This window comes from Micrasema longulum, unplaced genomic scaffold (genome assembly GCF_059751315.1).
Source record: "Micrasema longulum isolate JH-2025_06_02 unplaced genomic scaffold, ASM5975131v1 h1tg001288l, whole genome shotgun sequence".
Lineage (NCBI taxonomy): Eukaryota > Metazoa > Arthropoda > Insecta > Trichoptera > Brachycentridae > Micrasema > Micrasema longulum.
The window spans coordinates 43,735-66,810 of record NW_028278475.1 but is presented as its reverse complement, the minus strand read 5'-3'; the positions used below and the strand labels follow the sequence as shown (position 1 = coordinate 66,810).

The 23,076-nt window shown below is 33.2% G+C and overlaps 1 protein-coding gene across 1 annotated transcript in view; it reads left to right on the top strand.

The window, feature by feature from the left end:
- The window catches only part of LOC148276077 (adenylyl cyclase 78C-like), a gene marked incomplete at its 3' end in the record, with an annotated part of 88,333 nt that overhangs the window by 24,621 nt on the left and 40,636 nt on the right, over positions 1–23,076 (top strand). Inside the window, exons 2-3 of the mRNA XM_088234787.1 lie at positions 9,045–9,172; positions 10,585–10,788. Coding sequence (XP_088090913.1) covers positions 9,045–9,172; positions 10,585–10,788 — 332 coding nt within the window. The remainder of the gene's footprint in view (positions 1–9,044; positions 9,173–10,584; positions 10,789–23,076) is intronic.

Here is a 23,076-nt window from a genome sequence, read left to right as displayed (position 1 = left end):
GCATTCAAGATGGCGGCTCATCTGTCAGTTTTTCCCATTTTCCCGCCGACGCTAATCGCATTAGTGTTGCCACGAGTAAAAGCTCCCATCGTTGCGCTGGCGAAATTAGAGGTACCTCTCGTAAACTTATTATACAGATAAAAGGCGCGTTTAGTTTCTAGTCTCGCTCGCAAAGTGGTATGTAATTGTGTTAAAATTACGAAAAGTTAAACGTTACTTATTGTTTTCTCTTATTTGCATTTCTGAAGAGACTTTTTAGTTTACTTATTTATAATCAACCATTACAGACATCAACATGAATACATAACCAAATGCACAAACAATATTATATAATAACTGTAACGCAATCTTTATCTCTTTATAATATATATTTATATATATATAATTCTGAACGTGTGATGTCACTGAACTCCTCCTAAACGGCTAAACCGATTTACGTGCATCAACAATATTCGCTTTTTTATGGATCCCAATCAGATTCTTTACTCAAATTCCTTATAATTTCTTCCCATTTATTTATTTTTACTAGATTTTTAGTAATACTAAAATAATATTAACAGACATTCAATACATTTTTGAAAATCGCATTTATGAATCAAGTACACCCCTGTTGGTGAGAAGAGCGGAGTTTGACATTTGCAAAAAATAATTCTTTATTTGAAAATTAATTATTTCATGTTTTGGAATCCAACCATAAACTAGTACTGAGGTACCTACTTACCAATGAAAAGTTACACCATTTTTTTTACGTTTATCTGAACGGTTTTTACACGCTTTCACGACACAACCAAGCATTTCAGTTTCGAAATAAATGTCAAGCTCACGTCGTAACCCAGATGGCGGTTAAAGAACGAATAAATACACGTAGGGTAGGATTGAGCGTTTGTGCATGAGTTAAGTGTCATAATTTTCGAGGGTTCCGGGTGCATCTTTGTGTATAAATATGCTTTTAATTTAATACACCGAACCCGTTTCTATGGTTACATAAAAAAGCATTATGAAGTAAAGTTTTGTAAGTGTACTTAATAACGTTTAATCTTAAGACGAAACGCAGTCTGACTTTTTTTTCATAAAAACGTATTCCCGTATTTTATCCCTAGATTATGACACTAGAGCGTTTTTGACATTTGACATTTGCGTTTCCCTATTGTTTTGTTTTTACAAATGATAGTTTAGTACGTTCATTTAATATTTTCGTGTCGTATCTGTATACCATTATAACAACAACAACAACAAACCATCACGCCATTTCCCCGTAAGGGTAAGCAGAGAGGATAGAACGCCACATCACTCTATCTTTGCATACAGATCTCGCTTCCTCTACATTCATACATCTTCTCATGCACGCGCGCCGATTATTCCTACTTTTGACATGTTCATCTTCAAGTATTTGATGGACTTGATCGTGCCATGTCTTTTTCGGTCTTCCTCGTTTTCTGCATCCATCAACATTCGCATTGTAAATATTCGCTGTCCATTCGTTCTACATGTACAAATCAGCGCAGAGCTCCTTTCTTGATTTTGTCGATAATGCTTGTCTCAGCCTTACATAAGGTACGGATCTCAACATTTGTGCATCTATCGTACATAGTGTTACCACACATTCGCCTGAGAGATCGCATTTTGACAGAATTCAGCCTACTTTTATCTCTGTTTTTCCAAGTCCATATTTCGCTCCCATACATCAGGGTCGGGGTCCAGGACTCCGTTGTGAATTGCTAATTTTGCCTCTTGCGACAAACATTTATTTGCCAAGGTTGATTTAAGTGCAACGTTCACTCTGTTCCCGGCACTCACCCTCCTTTCAATATCTTTCACAGTAATGATATCCCTAGTAAACATACTTCCCAGATACACAAATTCCTCACCTTTTTTTTTTTTTTTTTCAAATAAATATTTGCGTTCTTATAATTTACACAAATATTTCATTTTGAGGGCCATTTTCAACGAGTTGTAAATAACTCGCTATTAGAAAATGGAATCAAGTTGGGGTAGAGTGGGATTCGAACCACAGACCTTTGGTCCGTGAGTCCGAGACACTAGCCACAGGACCACAACCCGATCAACTTGTTTTAGTATAACTCCATTCACAGTGATTTCACATTTATTCATACTTTAATTCCTTTCATCACATTCGATTTATCGACATTCATCAGCAAATCGCTTCCCTTGCATACATCGTAGGCGTTTGTTACCAAAAATTGCAGTTCCTCTTTGTTGTTAGCAAGAAGCACGGCATCGTTAGCATACAAAAGACAATTGACATTCAAATCACCCATTTTCGCTCCCATTCTTAAGCCTTTCAGTTCTTTCATGCAGTTATCGATATACACGTTGAGCAGCCATGGTGACATCACACATCCCTGTTTCACTCCTTTATGAATGTCAAACCACGACGCGTATGATCCGTTTACCTTGACACATGCTGCGCTGTCTTTATACAAAGAAGCAATAGCTCGTGTCAGTTTTCCGCTCACACCATACTCCGATAACACCTTCCATAATTTTTCTCTGTCAACTCTATCAAACGCTTTTTGCAAATCGACGAAGGCACAGAAAAGCTTTTGGTTTTTAGCAAGGAATTTCTCTGTCATGTGTCGTAAAGCAATATTTGATCCATACATCCTCTTCCATTCATAAAACCGCTCTGAATATCCCACACTCTATCTTTAGTAACTTTTCTTACTCTCTCAATCAGTATTCTTCCATACATTTTGCCAACAGCGCTCGAAAGGCTGATTGCTCTTTAATTTCCGCATTCCACCCCTGAATCTTTTCCCTTGTATAGAGGCATAACAACAGCCCTTCACCAGTCTGGAGGAGTGTATTCTTCCTATAAACATCGGTTAAAAAGCAATAACCTTTCTCAAAAATGTTTTCCCTCTCTGTTGCAACAAATTGAAAAATTGAAAGCATTTAAGAGAAGGGAATATGGTAGTAGTAAATTTTTGGAATACTGTCGGTTTACGGGTAAAACCCTATAAATGTATTACTGCTTATTGGTTATTCCGAGAAAAATCCATTTGAATGTTCGACTCAGCAAACGTATTTTTCCTTATTTATATTTTGACATTAAACGTTAGAGTAGGCCGATGATGTATGAAGTTTTTTATATTTTTAGACATCAAAGAAAAGGGGTCTTAAAAGTTGCATTTTGGATCACATTAAATGTAAAAATTATTTTTTTAAATATTCCATACTACTTTTGGCCCTCAACCGAGGTTTGAAGTTTATCACTGTCTGAACATTTTGTTAATTATCTATATTGATAAAATTATTTTTTGTTAGTAAAGATATAACCGAATCACATTACAAATTCGAACATGTTTTTAAACTACGTAAATGCAAAAAGTTTACACTCCGCGGAACTGATTCCGTTGAGCGCCTGGCTTATATTGACGAAAACAATAGCGCATTAAAACAATGCTACCCATTTATTACAAAATATAGGGCAACTCACGCCCTTAGATGCTTATTTAATAAGGTTTGATGCACATTATAACATTTAATTAGACTGATTTTCTTACTTAACTACGAAATGACAGCCGGTTTAGAGCAAAAAATTGACTTTTTCGAAAACTTCAAGCTCTGGTTGATGACCAAAAATAGAATCAAATATTTTTTTTGATATTTTTTGCATTCCGAGTAATCCAAAAGGCAACTTTTTAGACACCTTACATTTAAAAATTCGGTAAAAAAAAAATCGACCCACCCTATTATACGTACACGTGAAACCATCTCAAATTCTTATAGTTGAGATTTATAAAAAAAATATTTGGTAAATGGTTTTCAGTGTTGTGTGCCAACCTTTTTCAAACCTTTTTGCCTTTTGTTATATTCAAAACTAGCGCATATCCTTGTTAGATAATTGCCATCTGCCCCACGCCGTAAAAAAATGTGTGATATCACAGCTATTCTATTTTAATCTTTGGCTTGACATTGTGTTAACACTTTATTTTAGCCAAGAGTTATTTATCAGTCGTCGATACCCGGTTTCACAACTCGTGATCTTAATGCTCTCACATGCAAGGGCATGTTGGCTGTTTAGATAGATGCACGTTGCGATTTCTCCGAATTGCACATTTCCCAAATTAACGAACTATACTATACATAATCTACATATCATTTACTTTATAAGGCATAAAAAATGCTAGGCTTTTTAATGCGAATGTCTAATGACTTCAAAAACATTAAATCCTACAGTAAATTATTCTATCAAATCCCAAAAGGAACACTCCCACACTACCAGAAGTCAAACTAGAGGATGGGTCATGGGGTCTATCACAAACTCTGAATTCGGGCAAAGAAATTTCAGGTTTCTGGGCCCCAAAATATTCAATATGTTACCCAAAGATTGCAAAACCATGACCCGGATTCATTTTAACAAATTTGTAAAAAAAATGGTTACTGGATTTAGGTTGATAAAAATCGGAAAATTTACTAAAAATAAATTCCTAATAAGTTAATATTGTATAACTGTATAGTATATTAACAAGTTGGTAGTAATGTTATTGTTTATTTTTGCATAAAAATGTCTGCCTTAAAACAGTTTGTACCTAGTTAGGCAGACTAGACATGATCCAGAGAAATCTATTACCTAAGTGTTTATGTAGTTGATAAAGTTATTGTTTTTTTTGTTAATAAACTTTGATTATTATTATTATTATTAATAATAATAATATAGCTACATAATACATACGTGAGAAGTCAGTTAGAATATGCTTCAATTATATCGAATCCCCAATATAAAATATATTTAAACAACCTAGAAAGGATACAGAAGAAATGTATAAATTTAATAAAATACAAATTCCATTGTACACTAAATTCAATGAGGAACTTCAGCCCCACGGGAAATTGGATACAACAAATGTTTTCTTACGCGGATTAAAAATTGGGGCTTAAATTATATGGCAAAGTTTCTTGAAAATGTACGGAAAAAATAATAAAAAATATTTTGATAAAAACGCACTACTTTGAATGACGTCACTGGTTCATGTGAATCAACCTATGATCAGAGAGCTATGGAAGATTTCCGGTCTGCTTATCGCTTCTGAACCAATGGGAAGAACTGAATGAGAATAAGCGGAAATGAAAACACTGAATTTCCTCATTTAAACTCTGGAGTATAGAAGAGTGATTACAGATCAAATATTGTTCCTGTTTAAACTAGTAAACAACGTCGTAGACTGGCCATTACTTACAAGTTCTTTAGAATATCTTGTACCCAACAGAACAAGACTCCATACTACATTTAATTTGCCAGTACCTAGGACTAACCAAGGAAAAACGACTTTTTCTTTAGAGCATGTCATTTTTATAATTCTGTTCTCTCCGGAAACGCAGACATTTTTCATCTCTGCTATATGAAATATAGAAGATTCCTTATAGACAGTACATCCGCTTAATTATACGATGTCAGTAATTATGTATGTACTCGTATGTTTATTATTATATTTTGTACCTTTTACATTATTTTTATACCTTATAACTGTTTTCTTTTCTTATTCTTTAAATTTTAATGAATTTTATTTATATTTACTTTATTTTTATTACTGTGCTAACTGACCCGACAGACGTTGTCCTGTCCAAACGTTGGCTTTCTTTAAAAAAGACTTTTATTGATAAGTAGGTACCTAGGTACTTGTTTGTGATTAAATTCCAAAACAAAAAATTGTTAATATTCAAATATTAAATTTAAGTGGGTACTTGTTTATGATTAAGTTCCAGAACATAAAATAAATAATTTTTCAAATATGGCATTATTTTTGTAAACGTCAAACTCCGGTCTTCTCACCAGCAGAGGGGTGTACTTATGTAGGAATACAATTTTTTTAAATTTTATTTTATTTTAGTATTACCAAAAATCCAGTAAAAAGAAATAAATGGGTAGAAATTATAAAGAATTTAAAGAAAGAATCTGATTGAGATCCACAAAAAACAAATGATGTTTGTAAACATTCAAAAACAAACTGTTTTTATACACAAAAAACAACATCTTTCTATTTTTTTGCAAACGCATTTTCCTTGAATTTCTATTTAAAATCTTCAATCTTCAATCTAATAAGATTGAAGATTTTAATATCTATGAACACGCACAACGCATAGATCCATATTTCTCTGAAAACCGCACGTAAATCGTTTCAGCCGTTTAGGAGGAGTTCAGTGACATCACACGTACAGAGAAATTATATACATATATATAAAGATGTGCATATATTTGTATTTTTTTTACTAGTAACTTCTAGTGCCTAACTTTTCTAAATTGTTAAATTGCTTTTATTTTGATGCCGATTATGTACTTAATTATTGGTTTACATCACTGTGGAAAATTTATATTTACTGTTTTCACAGTTTTATATATACTATATATAAACGAAAATTGTGAAAACAGTCAATATAAACTTTTATTTTCTGTATGCAATAAATGTGAAAATTGCTGTTTTTTTCCCAAATAAAAAAAAAAAAAAAAACATCCCCTCCATGTATTGAAAATGTGCGCTTTATATTGGCATACATTGATTCCAGAAGGACACATTGAAATTAAATTCCTAGCTTAGTACGTCGTGACTACGATAATTTATTATTAAATATAAACTTAAATATTATTAATCATATGTACAGTAAACCTAACCAGTATAATTAAAGACATATTGTCATCTTCAAAAGTGAGCCAAATAAACAAATGGCTAATCTTAGGCATGTTTCACATTTTGTAAAATGTTTCTCTCGTCACGAGACCCCAGTGAGGGAACATTATTATGTATAAAAATAATACAAACAATGTAAAAGTATAAATATATGCAGAATAGTTAATGTTACACAGTGTGCAATGTGGCTACTTAAACCAGCCAATGACAGGTCATTAGCCTAGACTTCTGTATTCATTTCTATAAAATATTCTTCATCTCTGTTGTTATATATAAATGTTAACAGCTCTACAGGGAGTTGAATCCAGTCCTTGTCTACAAAAGTTTAGACAAACTCAAAATATTGTAGAACTTCTAGAAGGTTTAATCCAGCCCATGTCAACAAAACATTGTTCAAACTCAGAATGTTGTTGATTGCAAATGGCCCAAAAAGATGGACCAATTTTGAAAAATATTTACAACCGTCGTTGCCCAGTTTTGTACGAGTACCTAAAAATTAAATGTCCTGATTTAAGAGAAAAAATAAATGCTCACATTGTCTGTATACCGCACTCTGAATCTGAGAACTTAAGTCTACTTGGCGGAGCCCAGATACAAGGATAAATTGCTCCTTGCCGAATGACAAAAGCTGCCTGAAGGAGCTCTCTATTATCTGAAAGCCTTGTAGCTTTCATCTTTTTGCGGGAAAAAGATAATCCAGAAGTGCGTAATATTTACTTCATTGAATTGAGGAAAAGAGAGATGTGAATTCTTCTCTTTCGGGGATTAAATTGATTGGACGCGGTCAATTCGCCAAAATAATACAAAACCTTTGAGCCGGCTTGAAATTATTTTAGAAAACCACCAGGGCCTCGATTATGATGGGACGATAAACACGTCATATTCCCTTCACCTTGATGGTATAGTTGAAGAAAGATTCGCTCTAGCGATTACAAATATATACTACCGACCCCCACCTTCAAGATTTGGGTAAGTGCATCGATATGAAACAATAGGAAGCGTACGTCACGGTACGCATATCTACACACTGAAATGACATAGCTTCAGTATGACGTCATAGTAGAAGATAAAATTTTCCTGACCGACTACAAAGAAATACTGCCGATCCCCCCCACCATCAAGTTTCGATGTAAGTTCATCGGTTTATACCGACGGGTCTAGAATCCCTCGATACGTTTATCTACGCATTCAAGGTGTCAAACTTTTGTTCCACCGAGCAATTTTTCCTTTAATTATGATTTAAATTTTTAATCGTTTTGAGGTTGGCTTTTTTTTCTTAAAAGCCTATTAAAAATATGAGAAAAATAAGTTCATTTTGAAGTCGAATTAAATTACGACATAACTGTCAGTTTCGAAAACGAGTGGCCAGATGCAGTGGCTAGTCTAGACTAGCTAGGTGCTGCCCCATTAACATACAAGAGCATCTTGCCGTAAAATGTTACTAATGTAAAAAACAAATTGAGTTATTGTATTTTTTCCGTCTGTTTTACTATCTTCCGGAGTGTACGTATCGAGACGTTAAATGAGCCGGCTTTGTAGTCGCTCGGTAGATAAATACAGACAATCGTTAAGCAAATCGTCTTAACAAGTGGCAAAAACTTTTTTTAAATCACGTTCAAGCGAGCTTTTTTTGCTTGAATTGGGATTTATTGGATATAATCGCTTTTGTACTTTCCATCACAGAAGCCTATTTAAAATATAACCTAGAACTATTTTAAATGTTACTGACGTAAGAAACGCGGACTAATTGTTTGCGTTCAGCTATTGGCTTATTTTGATCATATGATGTCGATATGGCAAGTAGGTAGAACATACCGAGGTAAGATATAAATAGAACAGAAGTTAAGTATACCGTCTCGATATATACAGATGAAGATAGCGTTCATAATCGAGGCACAGATCTGTAAATGACAGGCAGGGTCGGCGACAGGTGGGACACTGATTTAAAAAACAAAAATATTTTTAATTTTTATTAATTTATTTATTAAATTTGCACACGCACATTTGCAGATACTATAATAATTAAAAAATAAAAAATAAAAAATCAAACTCCCATTTCTAAAAAAGGCGAAGTCGTAAAATTATATTTTATGTTAAGCAGTAAAAAAGTATTATGAAGAAAAAAGTACATCAAAATTCAAACATAAGGTTTAAGAAATACGTGTTAAATAGCCTTTCAGTGGCTCAATCACAAATAACTATCGACGTGCTCATAAACGACGTGATAACAATTTCTTACCGTGTTTGTTAATCGTTTTCGCGATTCGATTACATATAAAATAAATCACGGCTCGCCACTGCTAGCGATAGGATCTCTCGGAGGCGTTTGGTGATGACCTGTCGTGAGCTGGTTTAAGTGATCACTTGACAAACTGCCCTTTTTTACTCTTTCAGATAACGACACCGCATTTTCCGATAGCGCTGGGAATATGAGGACATCTCACTCTCTCCACGTGGACATGCAGAGAAATGATGACGACGTTAGACAGGGAGGTTTAACTCATTATCAGGATCACAGAAAAGTAAGCATTTTTAAAAATCACGTATTTGTTACTAAATGTCATGTCAGTAGTTATCGCTTACGAATATTTTGGGTATTCAAATATCTGTAATATGTCTTTTTCATCACAGAAAAATCCAGTGATTGTCTACACAGATCTGGACATACAAAAAATGAGGAGCAAACATTCGAAAAGTGATTTGTCTGAGTTTAGAAAAAAAATAGTATATTTCAAATTGCGTAATTCATATCTAAGTCTATTAAAATAAATTACACTCTTCTTTGAAAACACATTTTTTCCTACATAAAATATTTCCTTGAGTTCATACATTCAAACGAATGGTTTTGTTATTAAATTATTCTTTATTTATCAAGCTCTGTATTTATGTGACAATTCACTTTTTATTTCAACAATGTTTTGAGTAAGTCTAAATGCTTTCAGACTGGCTGGATTTTCTCCCTAGGGAGTTGTTCATATTTAAATTTGTTGCAACAAAGAGGGAAAACATTTTTGAGAACGGAATATGGGAGTCTACCTGTCACTGGCGGGTTTAAATAGCCGTTTTACACACTGCGTAACATTCACCATTCTGCCTATGTTTCCATCGGCCACTTAAACCAGCCAGTGACAGGTCATAACGAGAAAATGTTTAAAAAGGATATAAAAAAATGGATAGTGGAGCTAGGTAAAAGTAAAATGGATTGTCTCATTCGCCCAAACCAATATTGAATCAACCGCTCCACAAGTGTATAGTTTATGTTAGGTTTTTGTTATTTTCATTGTGTGTTTTGTAATATAAATAATATAGATGTACATAAATACCTTGTTTTTAAAACTGTCCGAATATTTGTTGATTATCTTTGTTTTTTAAGTTAGTCTTCTTTGTTTATTCTCAAATGTAATTCCGTATATTCTGTGTTTATTATTTAGTATGTTAGTATGTTATGTTTTTATTTGTTGTAAATGCCTTTTGGGCGTTAATGAACAAAATAAATAAATAAATATATATATTCATAGAGACACTGTGTGGATACAAATACAAAACATGAAATTCAAAAACAATTATATTTAAACAAGTCTACTGCTTTGGTGGGGTGACCATTTCGATACAGTTCTCGGGACCCAAATAAAGTAGCCATTTTTTTACAAATAATTTAAATTGCTCAAGATTTGTATCTACTTTTGTGGCAAATGGTATATTGTTATATATTCTTGGTCCAAGGTAAATTTGACTCCTTTGACCAAATGATGTTGACATTTTAGGTGCCATGTATACCTGTTTTGTTTTAAGACGCGTTTCATAGCTAGTATTGTAACTTTTGTTTCCACTATGTTTATGAGTGTGAACGAGAAGTTTAATGATTGTATTCTTTATACCACCCGGACAAGGTGGTATTTACATTTTTTTTATAGCTCATTCGGTAATTTTTCAGGGAATCGGACCACCTCCAAATTCCGCTGCTGTCAATGAATCCATCACATCTGAGGACGCCTTCCAGGGATCCAAGTCAGCGAACGAAGCGGAAGGTAAAATCGACTACGCAGCTACGGACGAAGAATGTGCAGAGGCTCTTGATGGCTTCAAAGACGTCATTTCCTCAACTGCCAGTGACATATATGTCGATATTGTTGAACCGGTAAGAACTTTGATATAACACGTTTTAAAAAGCTACTCCAATACGATTTTCCTAGCAATTGCACCCTTGTTCAAGCATTTGCCACAAATGCTAAGGATCCACCATTGGATCCGCTGATCAAGCAATATTTTAGTTATTTGTCCTGTATTTTCGTTCAATTAATGTTAATTCCAGAGCTGCAGAGTCCTGCTTTTAATTTTTCTGTTGGCAAAATTAATAAGAAACTTGGTAAAATCAAAGTCGATTGTTACCTGCTGAGCCGTAGTGTGAATGTTGCGATTATGCTACTGTAGGTACAATATTTTTATCTCCAGCCTAATAACGTCTGGACTATCATAGAATGTGCAAGTGATCTTGATATTCCTAGCGCGATTGCTAACAAACGATTTAAGTTTTCAATCAGTTATTCCATCCACTGTGTCGTCTTATTGCATGCATCAATAATCAAGAAAACAATAAGATCCCAGTTGAACACAAGATATCTGATAGCACCTGCCGCGAGAGAAGTTCTTGCATTAAGGTTGGAAGAAGCCCAGTACAAGGTAGGTAATTGTATTCATTTGTATTGGGGTTAGGTGGCAAATATGTAAAGATAACGCAATTGCAACTCCAAATCCGCGAATCAGCAGAAATCGGGAAATTCGAACGTCTACCTGCTATCTGGTAAGTGACGCGATCATCTGTCATATTAATTAATTTATATATACGCCCAATGGGAATTTTTAAGAACATTTATACATAGAAAATTATTATAAAGGAAAGTAGAAAGACACAATGGGATATGGTCAACTTGGTGGGAGTGGAAGCGGGAGAGAGTTGTTTATAATTTAATATGATTCAGTGATCGTATGAAAGAAGATAACTTGTTATCAAAGAAAAGAAAGCGGCCTCGGTGGCGTAGTGGTCAAGACGCTTGACGCATAGAAGGTTCCGGGTTCGATTCCCGGTGAGAACACAAAACATTTAATGTGATTTTTCTCAAGCCTGGGTGTTCTGTGATGTAATTCACCACTGCAATCGGGCCTCCTGGCCTGTTGTGGTGTTAAAAAAAAAAATATAAAAAAAAACAAGACTGATATGTTTGTTGGCAGACCTAAGAATTCTGGGCATGTGGGAATTAAAACCATAGTTAGTTCTATGGTGATCGCGGTATGAAAGAGTAATTTTTGTCTGCGTTTTCTAGTTAGGATATTTAATTCTATGGAGCTCAGTAGTTCAGGCGCATCAAAGAGTGAGTTGAGAATTTTAAATAGGACTAGAAGGTCGGATTTCTTTCGACGGTCTTGAAGAGAAGATATATTTAAGTTAGTTTCAAACTCAATTTATTTTTATTGGTCTCTTGATAAGCTTAAACTCCAGCCTATCTTTCTTAAAAATCTATGTTTTTTTTTTAGTTGCAAACTATTTGTACCTTGCTTTTGTTATATGCAAGGTTTTATCGAATATATTTATCTTTAGGTTATATTCAGTTGACTTTTACATGTTTCACAGTAGATAACAATAATAAAAATAAAAGCAGAAACATAATAAACATAATAACTTTAGAAATATTACACTAACAAATAATCAAAATATAAAAGTCGTAAAAGTTAGACACAAAAAAACAAAAGGAGCTAGATACCACCAAAAAATAACTTAGCCTGCTTGATCGACTATGTTAAACTGATTCAATATTTTTGATGTGAACATCATAATATGAAGACCAGATAACATAGGAATACTCTAGGTGCGGGCAAACTAAGGAACAGAATAGAGAATTTATTTATTTATTATATATACGGCCTAAGCCAATTACAACAATTACATGAAGAAACATAAATGCAAGAATCTGAACGAAAAGAACATAAAACTATTTAGCAAAGACTAACAAGGGCAAAACAATAATTATATACAATATAATCATAAAAACGAAAGACCTAAGACTTCGAGCTAAACCATGCCAATCCAACTTCATCTCACACTGTTTAGTCGCGAAGAGATCTTCTACGAAAAGCCGGAAGATCTATCTCAAAGAATTCCAAGTCATGTGATGAATTGACTAATCTACACATTCTGGACATTGGGGCATAAAAACCAAAGTTGCTCTTAGAAGAAACCATATTATATTGAACATAATTTAAATTATTGTATTAAGTGTAAACAATTTTTTTGGTGTGTGCATGAGTTTCTTACTCTAATATACAAAGAAATTGGCAATATATTTGTACATACTGTTTGTTTAGCTAATAAAATAAATAAATAATTCTAGACTCTTCCGAACTAATTTCTGGATAATTTCTCATTTTCGAGTTTAACAACATTACGCTTCTCAACAAGCAGATATCGTAAGTTTTCCGGTTAAGAGAATTCTCTCTTAACACGTTTGAGCGGATAAGATCGACGTTCGTTCAACGTTACACCCTTTTCAATAAGAAATCGAGGGTCGAAAATGATTCACGAAATACCTGAGCGAAATTCCCAACGAGAAATACTTGAATCAAAGACTAGAGAATCCCTTCATGGACGTTTTGTACGTCTGTTGAGTAAAGATCTTGTCAAATATGGATACGAGCCTACACTCGAGTTCATATGCTACAAAAACGATTTTTCAGACCATGACGCGAAACTTCAGAAAAACTTTTTTTTTAGAATAAACCATTAAGATTTAAAATATAATCTTTGCAATTGGTTGCTGCACATCGATAGGAACGAGGTTGTCATTTTTTTGAGATTAGCAATTAGCAAAAATGTACAAATCTGCTTTCCTTCCAAACTTTTACTTTTATTTGCTTTTAATAAATCTTGCTATTTTTATGTTTTTTCATTATGTATTTTTGTATTATTGAATTGAGAATTTACTCCTATTTGGCATATTTTTTATTACTCATATTTCTTACTATCATATTTATTTATTTAACTTTTTGTACATAATGTTATTTGTACATTGGCGGGCTTATTGCCGAATGGCAATTTCTTCCAACCATCCAATAAAATAAGGGTTTTATTTTTATAATTCAAGTTACAGAACATATTTGATAAAAAAAATAAGGTTAAAAAGCGAAAGATATATAAAAATAGAAATAAACGTATTTGTTTATAAATTACCTTAAACCAAAACTTTTACTTGATGGGAAAAAAGGAAAAAGAGGAAAGAGGAAAAAGGAAAGAAGGAGAGATTAAGGAAGAGAGAGGAGATGTTTCTTCAGACGTGATTTAAACAGAGATAATGTAGTAACATCTTTGATGGTGGATGGGAGATGGTTCCACAGTCGAGCCGCATGGACACTATATGAGTTAGAGAATGAGAGTGAGAGACTTTTTCTATTGATTTCAATGATAATATATATTTTTTTTTTGCAATACTACTATATATTATTATTATTTTGTTGATTTAATGATACTATAATTTTGTATATTTGATTATGTATGAGTCTAAATTTATATAGCTATTTATATTTTAATAATTTTACTGATTATCTTTTTTGTATTTTATTATTTATTACTTATAACTTGTTTTTCTAGATCGTTATTCTATTGCATCACATGTCATTATAATTTAATCTAATTACTTGTACTATGTATTTTTAATGTGTTTTTTTTTTTCTAAAAACACATTTTTAAATTTAAGTAAAATCAGATGAGAAACGCATTTAACCCTTTCCTTTCTGCGTCAAAAGCATTCTCGCGTTACGGTGATGTGTAATTACTACACATGCAAAAAATAAGATATTTGAAATCTAAAAATGGATACTAAGTATTTAAATTGCTTCAATTGTTTAAAGTTGAAGACAAAAGTGATAATATTTTTAATCTAAAATGGCTCTAAACATGGATAAACTTTTAGTTCATGTTCGCGGCGTGGTAAAAACAGACGCCTCTAACGAAATCAAATAATATAATATAAATAAAATAATGTAAAATAAACCTGTCTTAAAAAAAAAATGTGTACCACTCATGTAAGTCTTTAGACTTATAGTCCTTAAAATATAGCTGGATTAGAATGACAGCTGTCAAACTAATTTAAAAAGTGATGGGAAATTACTGATCACTAATCAAATCGATTTTATCAGTTATTTCATGCAATCATGAAACTCTGTTTCCGAAAATTGATATAAAAACGCAAAAACACGCTTATTATAGTGTGTTTAACACAATTATTCAGCAAAAAATGAGACATTTATACTTTTTTCATGAACAACATCAAATGAATTATTTTTTTATTCGATTAATTTACATTGATCAATTTGTCCATCTCTAACGTTTTTGCAAAATGATGTAACCTTGTAAGAACGTCGTTATTAATTAGGTTTATTTTAGTTTTTTTTTAATTTTAAAGCTGGTTTATAATGTTGATTAATGTGTCAAGCATTGTATTACAAAAATGAATTCACACGCCAGGTACGAATGATTTTTCGTGTGTCAATATTAATAACTTCTTTGACGCTACTACAAAGTTATGTCGTCACTTTTTCTGACAAATGTCATTCTAATCAAGCTATATTTCAAGGACTCTGGTAGGTAACAAATTGTAATATGTATTTTAAAATATCAAATAAACGCTGCTCTGCAGCACTGAAACTGAAACTGAAATCCGGAGAGCTACTAACTGGCGTCTGGCCGAAGTATTGGCAACTTTGATGTTCGCGCGTATGATGCGTGAGATTGTCTCTTTTGCTCCCGAATATACCCGTAGTATCGAAAATGAAACGTAAAGAGAGCGAACAGAACAAAAGCTTCCAAATTTGAACAAACGTATAACGGACGGTTTCGGTTTGCGCTTGCAATTCTTGAACTGAGTACCTACGGCCGGTTGAATCACTGTAAAATATAGCTAACTTCGTATTCTCAAAATAATCATAGAATGGTTTTTGTCCGTATAAGCGACTCTATAATTTATTTTTATTTATTTTATTTTATTTATGAATCATATGACACAAAGTATTTTACAAGTAAAATACGTTGAAATTACATTCCCAGGAGTTACAACAACTCAATTTGGGACATAAATAATATTAGCATTTAGAAAACACATATTGAGAACAACAAAGAAACAAAGCAAGTTTAGCACCTTTATAACTAAATATACAATAACAATAAATACGCCTAAAACATTTTCTTACACAAGCTAAATAAATATATATAAAAAGAAGCTTTGAAGAATAAAAAAAAGTAGTGAATCTACTAAAGGAGATAAGGTCATTAACATCACATGCCATGCAGATGATGCTGCCATAGTGATGATGAGAACATATCCATCTCAGTTAGTGAACATCTGGATGCCTAAGAAATGTCGTATGGTACAATGAACACATGATTATTGGAAACATAATTCGGACATACAAAACGTGTGTCAGACCAAATCATGGTGTATACAACAGAGGTGAGGATAGATAGAGAGAAAATAAAAAATACGAAAAACCAAGTAGAAAAACTAAATAGATAAACAAATAAGCGGGTTATATTGCAATTATTACTCTACGGACACACATGGCATATTTTTTTATTTGATTATGACCGGAGAAGTATTAAATATTGCGAACAATTGTCAATGCATAACATGAATCGTTATATATTTTATTTATTCTAATTATTTTTATTGAATACTGTCTTCGGAATTCTGGTATAGGTCCCGAGTGTGGATTTCGGCCTCAGAAAGGGGTAGTTTTGCGGGTAGAGAATGTGGTGGAAATAAAAAGGGGAAATTTCCACCCTGATATACCAATAAAACACCCCCGTAATAAGTGACGAGTTGCCTGCAGAAAATTTCAAATACTACAAATTTTGCAACAACGATGTTCACAGTTCAGTTTAGTAAACGGACAAGTCCAAAAAAATATATGTTATTTGAGAAGAGGTTAAAAAAATGTATATAGATGTATCAACAATACCTCAAACGACGCGGCGTCCATCCAGCTTCAACGTTGATCCTACACTAAAGTTTTTGAGACTAAGTTTACGTCCGATAGAAAATAAATTATCACCCGGTTCACTCTTTACAAATTTATATGAAAATCACGCACTTTAAAATAAATGAAAATTAGTAACGTTACATCAAATAACAGAAAAAATACGCATATTATTATTTTAAGTATTTAGGAAAAAAAAATAATAGTAAAATAAAATTGGCGGCCTCCGTGGTGTAGTGGTCAAGACGCTTGACTCACGCACGGAAGGTTCCGGGTTCGATTCCCGGTGAGAACACAAAAAATTAAAATGTGGTTTTTCTCAAGCCTGGGTGTTCTGTGATGTGATTCACCACTGTAATTGGGCCTCCTGGCATGTTGTGGTGCAAAAATTAAAAAAAAAAAAAGAAAAAGAAATTAAACAAATAAATACAAAAACCTCACCAAGGCACTTTCTGTGGGTAGTTGGTTAAAGTTTACCTATATTAATATTAATCCAACTTAAAAATAAATATTTTTACGTAAACAATTACATTCAAAATAAGGGGCAGTAGTTAGACTAAAAAAATAAGAAAAAAAAAACAATCAAAAAATATATATCATTAAAAAATTATATACATATAAATTAAATTTTATTATTAACGAGCTGAACCCGACAATGCTTTGCTATCGCTAGATTCAAGTTCTCGATAAATATATATAAATTATATTATATTAATTTCGATGTGTACGTGTACATTATTATTTTTGTGTTTCGATTTAGATAAATTGTGAGGACCGAAAATTTTGATAAATAGGTGTTCGAACATTGTTTTCCTGTCACTGTCTTGCAGATGCCTCCCCGATACTGAGCGAAAAAGACAACTGCAAGTAAGACCTTTTGTTAGAACAGACAAAATTGACGTTTCGCTGTACCGTTTTCCGCTCCTCAAAACTAAACCGATTTTGTTATTTTTTAGACAGATTATCAAAATAAAACTTTTTGTATCGGTATTTTTTGCGTTTTTTAAAAATAGTTATATTTGTATACCGTGGGCCGTGCGCCCGAAGACAGCAGATAAAACTGTGCTTTTTTACGGGTTTGAATGGTTCTAGTTCCCATAATGCGGCCTCCGTGGTGTAGTGGTCAAGATGCTTGACTCACGCACGGAAGGTTCCGGGTTCGATTCCCGGTGAGAACACAAAAATTAAAATGTGATTTTTCTTAAGCCTGGTTGTTCTGTAATATAATTCACCACTGTAATTGGGCCTCCTGGCCTGTTGTGGTGCAAAAAAACGAAATTAAATGACCACAAAGTTAATGCTTTAAATATTAATAATAAATATGTTTAATAGTGGTGAAGATATTAGGTTGGTTTATTCATTTATTATTTTAAAATTAGGGTTATTCGGATATTTATTAATTTCTGATTGTTTGAGTACATTAAGTTAACGCCCTTTGCTTTCAACATTAATTAATGTACATGCTATAGTTCATACTTCATTTTTATTTTTTACGTAAGTACCTTGAATTATATAACTATATAAGGATATTCTATCCATTTATTTAAAATAAAACACTTTGTAAATTTACCACACAAGAGTTTAATACATTGAAACACGACTAGTTTCGAGTAATAAATATTACCCATCCTCAGGTGTAAATATAAACTAAACTAAAATACATCCACAGATTCATACATAAGTAATAATAGGGTCAGGCGGAAGGGTGAAGACAATGTATGGTGGAGGGGATGGGATTTTCCTAATTATGGGGAATATTGATAACAGGGGTGATGCATTTTGAAAAATAATATTATTAATTAAAGTTTTCTCTGAAGTAATTTTTTTTAAATTTAAATATTTTCTAAATTGTTCATTGTGATTCCTTTATTACGCAAAACCGTATGCAAAAGTTTGATTTTGTGTGAATGAAACGAATGGTTTGTATCCATAAATAGTTTGCGAATTCAGAAAAACTATCACTAGAAAGTCCACGGCGGTGTTCGTTAATTCTATTTTTTTAATTTCTCGCAGTTAGGCTGATATGATATATTTGCTGTTGCAATCTCCACACGTAATTTCATATACACCGCTTTTATCAAAAAGTTTTATTTTCGATTTCGAGTTATTAAGTATTTTTCCAAAATTGTTATTAGTATAGAACGCGGGTTGGATATTGGGGGTAAGAATTTACTAATATTTAAAGATATCGGACCAGTGAATACAATTTTCTTCCCCCTTCCGCCCGACCCTATCAGTACCTAAGTATTGATCTGTGTATGTATTTTAGTTTAGTTTATATTTACACCTGAGGATGGGTGATACTGATTACCCGAAACTAGTCGTGTTTTCATGTATTTAATTTATTTATTCATTTATTTATTCAGATATTTAGAACATTACAGAAAAAAGACCCAATTCATTATAAATACAATAATACAATAATACTGGAAAAGGTGAACACCCAAATGAACGTCCCTTCTCCTCCATAATGACTGATAGCCTAGCATTCCCAGTAAAAAGTCGGTTGGAAAGAGCCAAGGATAATATCCACACTCTTTTAGGTACAGATAGCGCAGAATTTTTTTCTGCACTCTCTCCACCATCAAAGAGTATCGAGTCTCATGTGGTGACCAAATAATGAAACTAAACTCCAAACGACTTCTTACCAAGGAATTATACAATGTCCCCATAATCTGAGTGTTAGAAAAGATCTTGGCATTTCTAAGAACAAAACCAAGCATTTTAAGGGAGTCATTACATAGATTAACTATATGAAGATTAAAAGATAACTGAGCATCAAACAACACCCCGAGATCTCTGGACGTTGAAGCCCTTTTAAGCCTTACTCCGTATTAAACTCCTGTGTGGTAAATTTACAGAGTGTTTTATTTTAAATAAATTCAAAATGTTTTTCCACAAAGTAAATGCTGAAACAATAAATAATATGACATTCAATCCATCTAATCTTCACATTCGTTTTAAAAATGCCCTAACAAGGCGAAACAATTGTCACCAAATTTTTGTGTTCATATTTGTAAAAATAAAATAAAGTGTTCAGTAGACTCAAATCAGTGTTTGCTTTCTTGTATTATAAGTTTTTTTTGTAGTTGTAATTTTCTCTACAAAATAATATATTTTATGAGTAAAGGATGACAGATCCAGTCCTTTGTTATTCCAATTCTCTTTTACGAACATCAAATAGATATTCGATTGATCTTGTGGACGCAGACGGTCAGATTGAACTTATTTACTAGTATTTTCTCTTTGAGTAGAATCGTTACCCTATTCTGAAATAGATCAACCAATTATTACAGTAAAGTTTGAAATCAAACGAAATCACCTCTGATCATATTTATTTATATAATTATTCTGTACGTGTGATGTCACTGAACTTCTCTTAAACGACTAAACCGATTTACGTACGGTTTTCAGCGAAATGTAGATCTTTGCGCTGCGCGTGTTCGTAGATATGAAATTTTTCAATCGAATATGTCAAAAAAAAGTTGGAAGCATAAATCTTTTTTTCATCGACCTACCAGGGTTGCATTCGACGAGAATGTTTAAAAATAGTTTTTTTTTTTAATATTTACAAACTACCTTCGCTTTTTATGGATTCCAATCAGATTCTTTAAAATTTCTTCCCTTTTATAACGAAATAAAACGAAAATATATTAACTTTTGATCATACTAAAATAATGTTAATTGACATTAAATACATTTTTAAAAATCGCTTTCATGTATAAAGCCCCTGTTGGTGAGAAGAACCGAGTTTGACATTTGCAAAAAGAATTCTCTATTTGAAAATGAATTATTTTATGTTTTGGAATTCAACCATAAATAAGTACCTAGGTACCTACTTAATTCAATATTTGAATTTAAATATTTTTTAGTTTTGGAATTCAATCATAAACAAGTACCTCTGAATTACTTGATAAGTTAGAACGATTGCAGAATATTTGTAAACGTTATATCTTTGATCTTCGCTAATTTGGCCACATAACTGAGTATCGCACGCAACTACACTGGCTCAGTATCAGGCATAGAAGAAACATTCACATTCTATCACTTCTTTACAATATTTTAAATAATCCCTCTTCGCCTGTTTATCTGAGAGAGCTCTTCCAACCTCTGTCGCAACACGGACTATCTCTTCGTTCTAGTAACGAGAGAACCCTTTTAATACCCTGTCATCGCTCTAATTTTTATCGATTATACGTCACGAAACGTAAATATGTTGACATTTAATATTAGGTGTTCACGGATGCTGCATTGTGATCGCGAATACGATAAACATCCATGGTGAGAAATTGTTATACAACAACAACAACAACATACCATCACGCCGTTTCCCCGAAGGGATAGGCAGAGAGGATAGAACGCCATATCACTCTATCTCTGCTTACAAACCTCGATTCCTTTACATTCATACATCTTCTCATGCACGCACGCTGATTATTCCTACTCTTGACATGTCCATCTTTAAATATTTGATGGACTTGATCGTGCCATGTCTTTCTCGGTCTTCCTCGTTTTCCGCATTCATCAACATTCGCATCGTAGATCCTTTTAGCCGTTCTTTCGCTTTCCATTCGCTCTGAATATCCAAACCAACGCAGCACCCCTTTCTTGATTTTGTCGATAATGCATGTCTCAGCCTTACACTGTTTACGTATCTCGACATTTGTGCACCTATCATACATCGTTTTATCACACATTCGTCTGAGAGGTCGCATTTCGACAGCATTCAACCTACTTTCATCATCATTTTCCCAATTTCATACTTCACTCCCATACATTAGAGTTCTCCATTGTGAACTGCTAGTTTAGCCTCTTGCGATATACATTTGTTTGCCAAATTAGATTTTAGTGCACCGTTCACCCTGTTCCCTAGTAAACATACTTCCCAGATACACAAATTCTTCTACCTGATTCAGAATATCTCCGTTCACACTGATCTCACATTTAGTTATTGTACGAGACGCGTTTCCGCCTCGTATAAAGAATTGTGAGACTGTAAAAATCTCGGCAAGGCGCTGGTATTCTACTGCGAGCTGCGATAGGTATCAGTAGCCCGTAGGTATGAATATTTATTCCAAATACTGTCGACTGACAATGGCGGCTAGCAGGTTGTAAATCCGCTTCTGGATTCGGCTGAGTCCAGGAAAGATGTAGTGAAGATCTGAAGACGAAGTGGCGAAGTAATCGGGTAGAGTAGAGTTAAAAGAGAGTGTTTACTGTTTTCGATCGATGTCTTTATTTTTCACATGTGCACATATTTATACAAGATTACAAAATCTGACCCTACGGTTAATTTAGGTATGGGAATGGTGCCGGCCCCCCACTCCTGTCAAGTATTCTCCCGAGCGGCCAACGTAAATAGGCGCCCCCTAGCCAACGTATAAGCCCCGACCCCCGCCTCCGTCCCTCCATTGCACAATCGAGCCCCGACTAGAGCGGACGTGAAAGGGCCGCTAGCTTGACACGCTCCGCTCAATTCGTCCTTTATACGGCAGCGGCCGGTTAGACACGGAATTAGCCTCGCAGACTCATACATACTAGGTTATATATTAAATACAAGTAAACTAATAATTGAAACATTTATACTAACATACAAAAAAAAATAAAGGACTATGACGTCGGCTACAGTTATATTTTCATCCCTTTCAAAAACCACCACTTTCGATTTATCAACATTCATAATCGCTGTACAGTCGTTATCACGTCGCTCATTAGTACGTCGATAGTAATGAGGTACAGAAATTTTGGCGCCCAGCGTGGTCGCGTCTATTCGAAATATTCGTGCGAATTTTTCCCCACTTTTTTGTCTTAGTAAACAAGCTGGGTATATTCAGTGTCAACCAGCGTTCCAGATCTACCGATTTTTCGGTAGATCTACCGATTTTGGGAGCAATCTACCGATCTACTGAATTCGATTGAAATTCTACCGATTTTTATACATTTCCTTGTTTTTTCCACAGAACAAAATTTCAATGCAAATAAAACGAATTCATATTATAATAATTTATTGCTTGTTTGCTCACTTCGATTGCCATCAGTTGCTTATTTAAAAAAACTGCTTATCTAACGTACATAAGTAAACAATGAATGAAATATTAATTATGGAATTGGTAAGTATTGTTGAAAATAATATGGTAAAATAAATCATGGCATAGAATTTTGTGATATTATTAAAAAATGTATATATGTCTATTTTATGAAGTGAAATGTAGAGGGATCACTTTTCATATTGAAAATAATATAAATGGTTTTATCTTCAGTTAAATATCTATTTAAATTTGGTTGATCATTGTTTTAATAATTTGTTCAGTACTTCAGCAGTTAGCAGTTTTTATTAAGTTTTAAGTTGCACTAAAAGAACTTTAAAACGTTAATTATTTCTTTGTTTGACAATAAAAATACT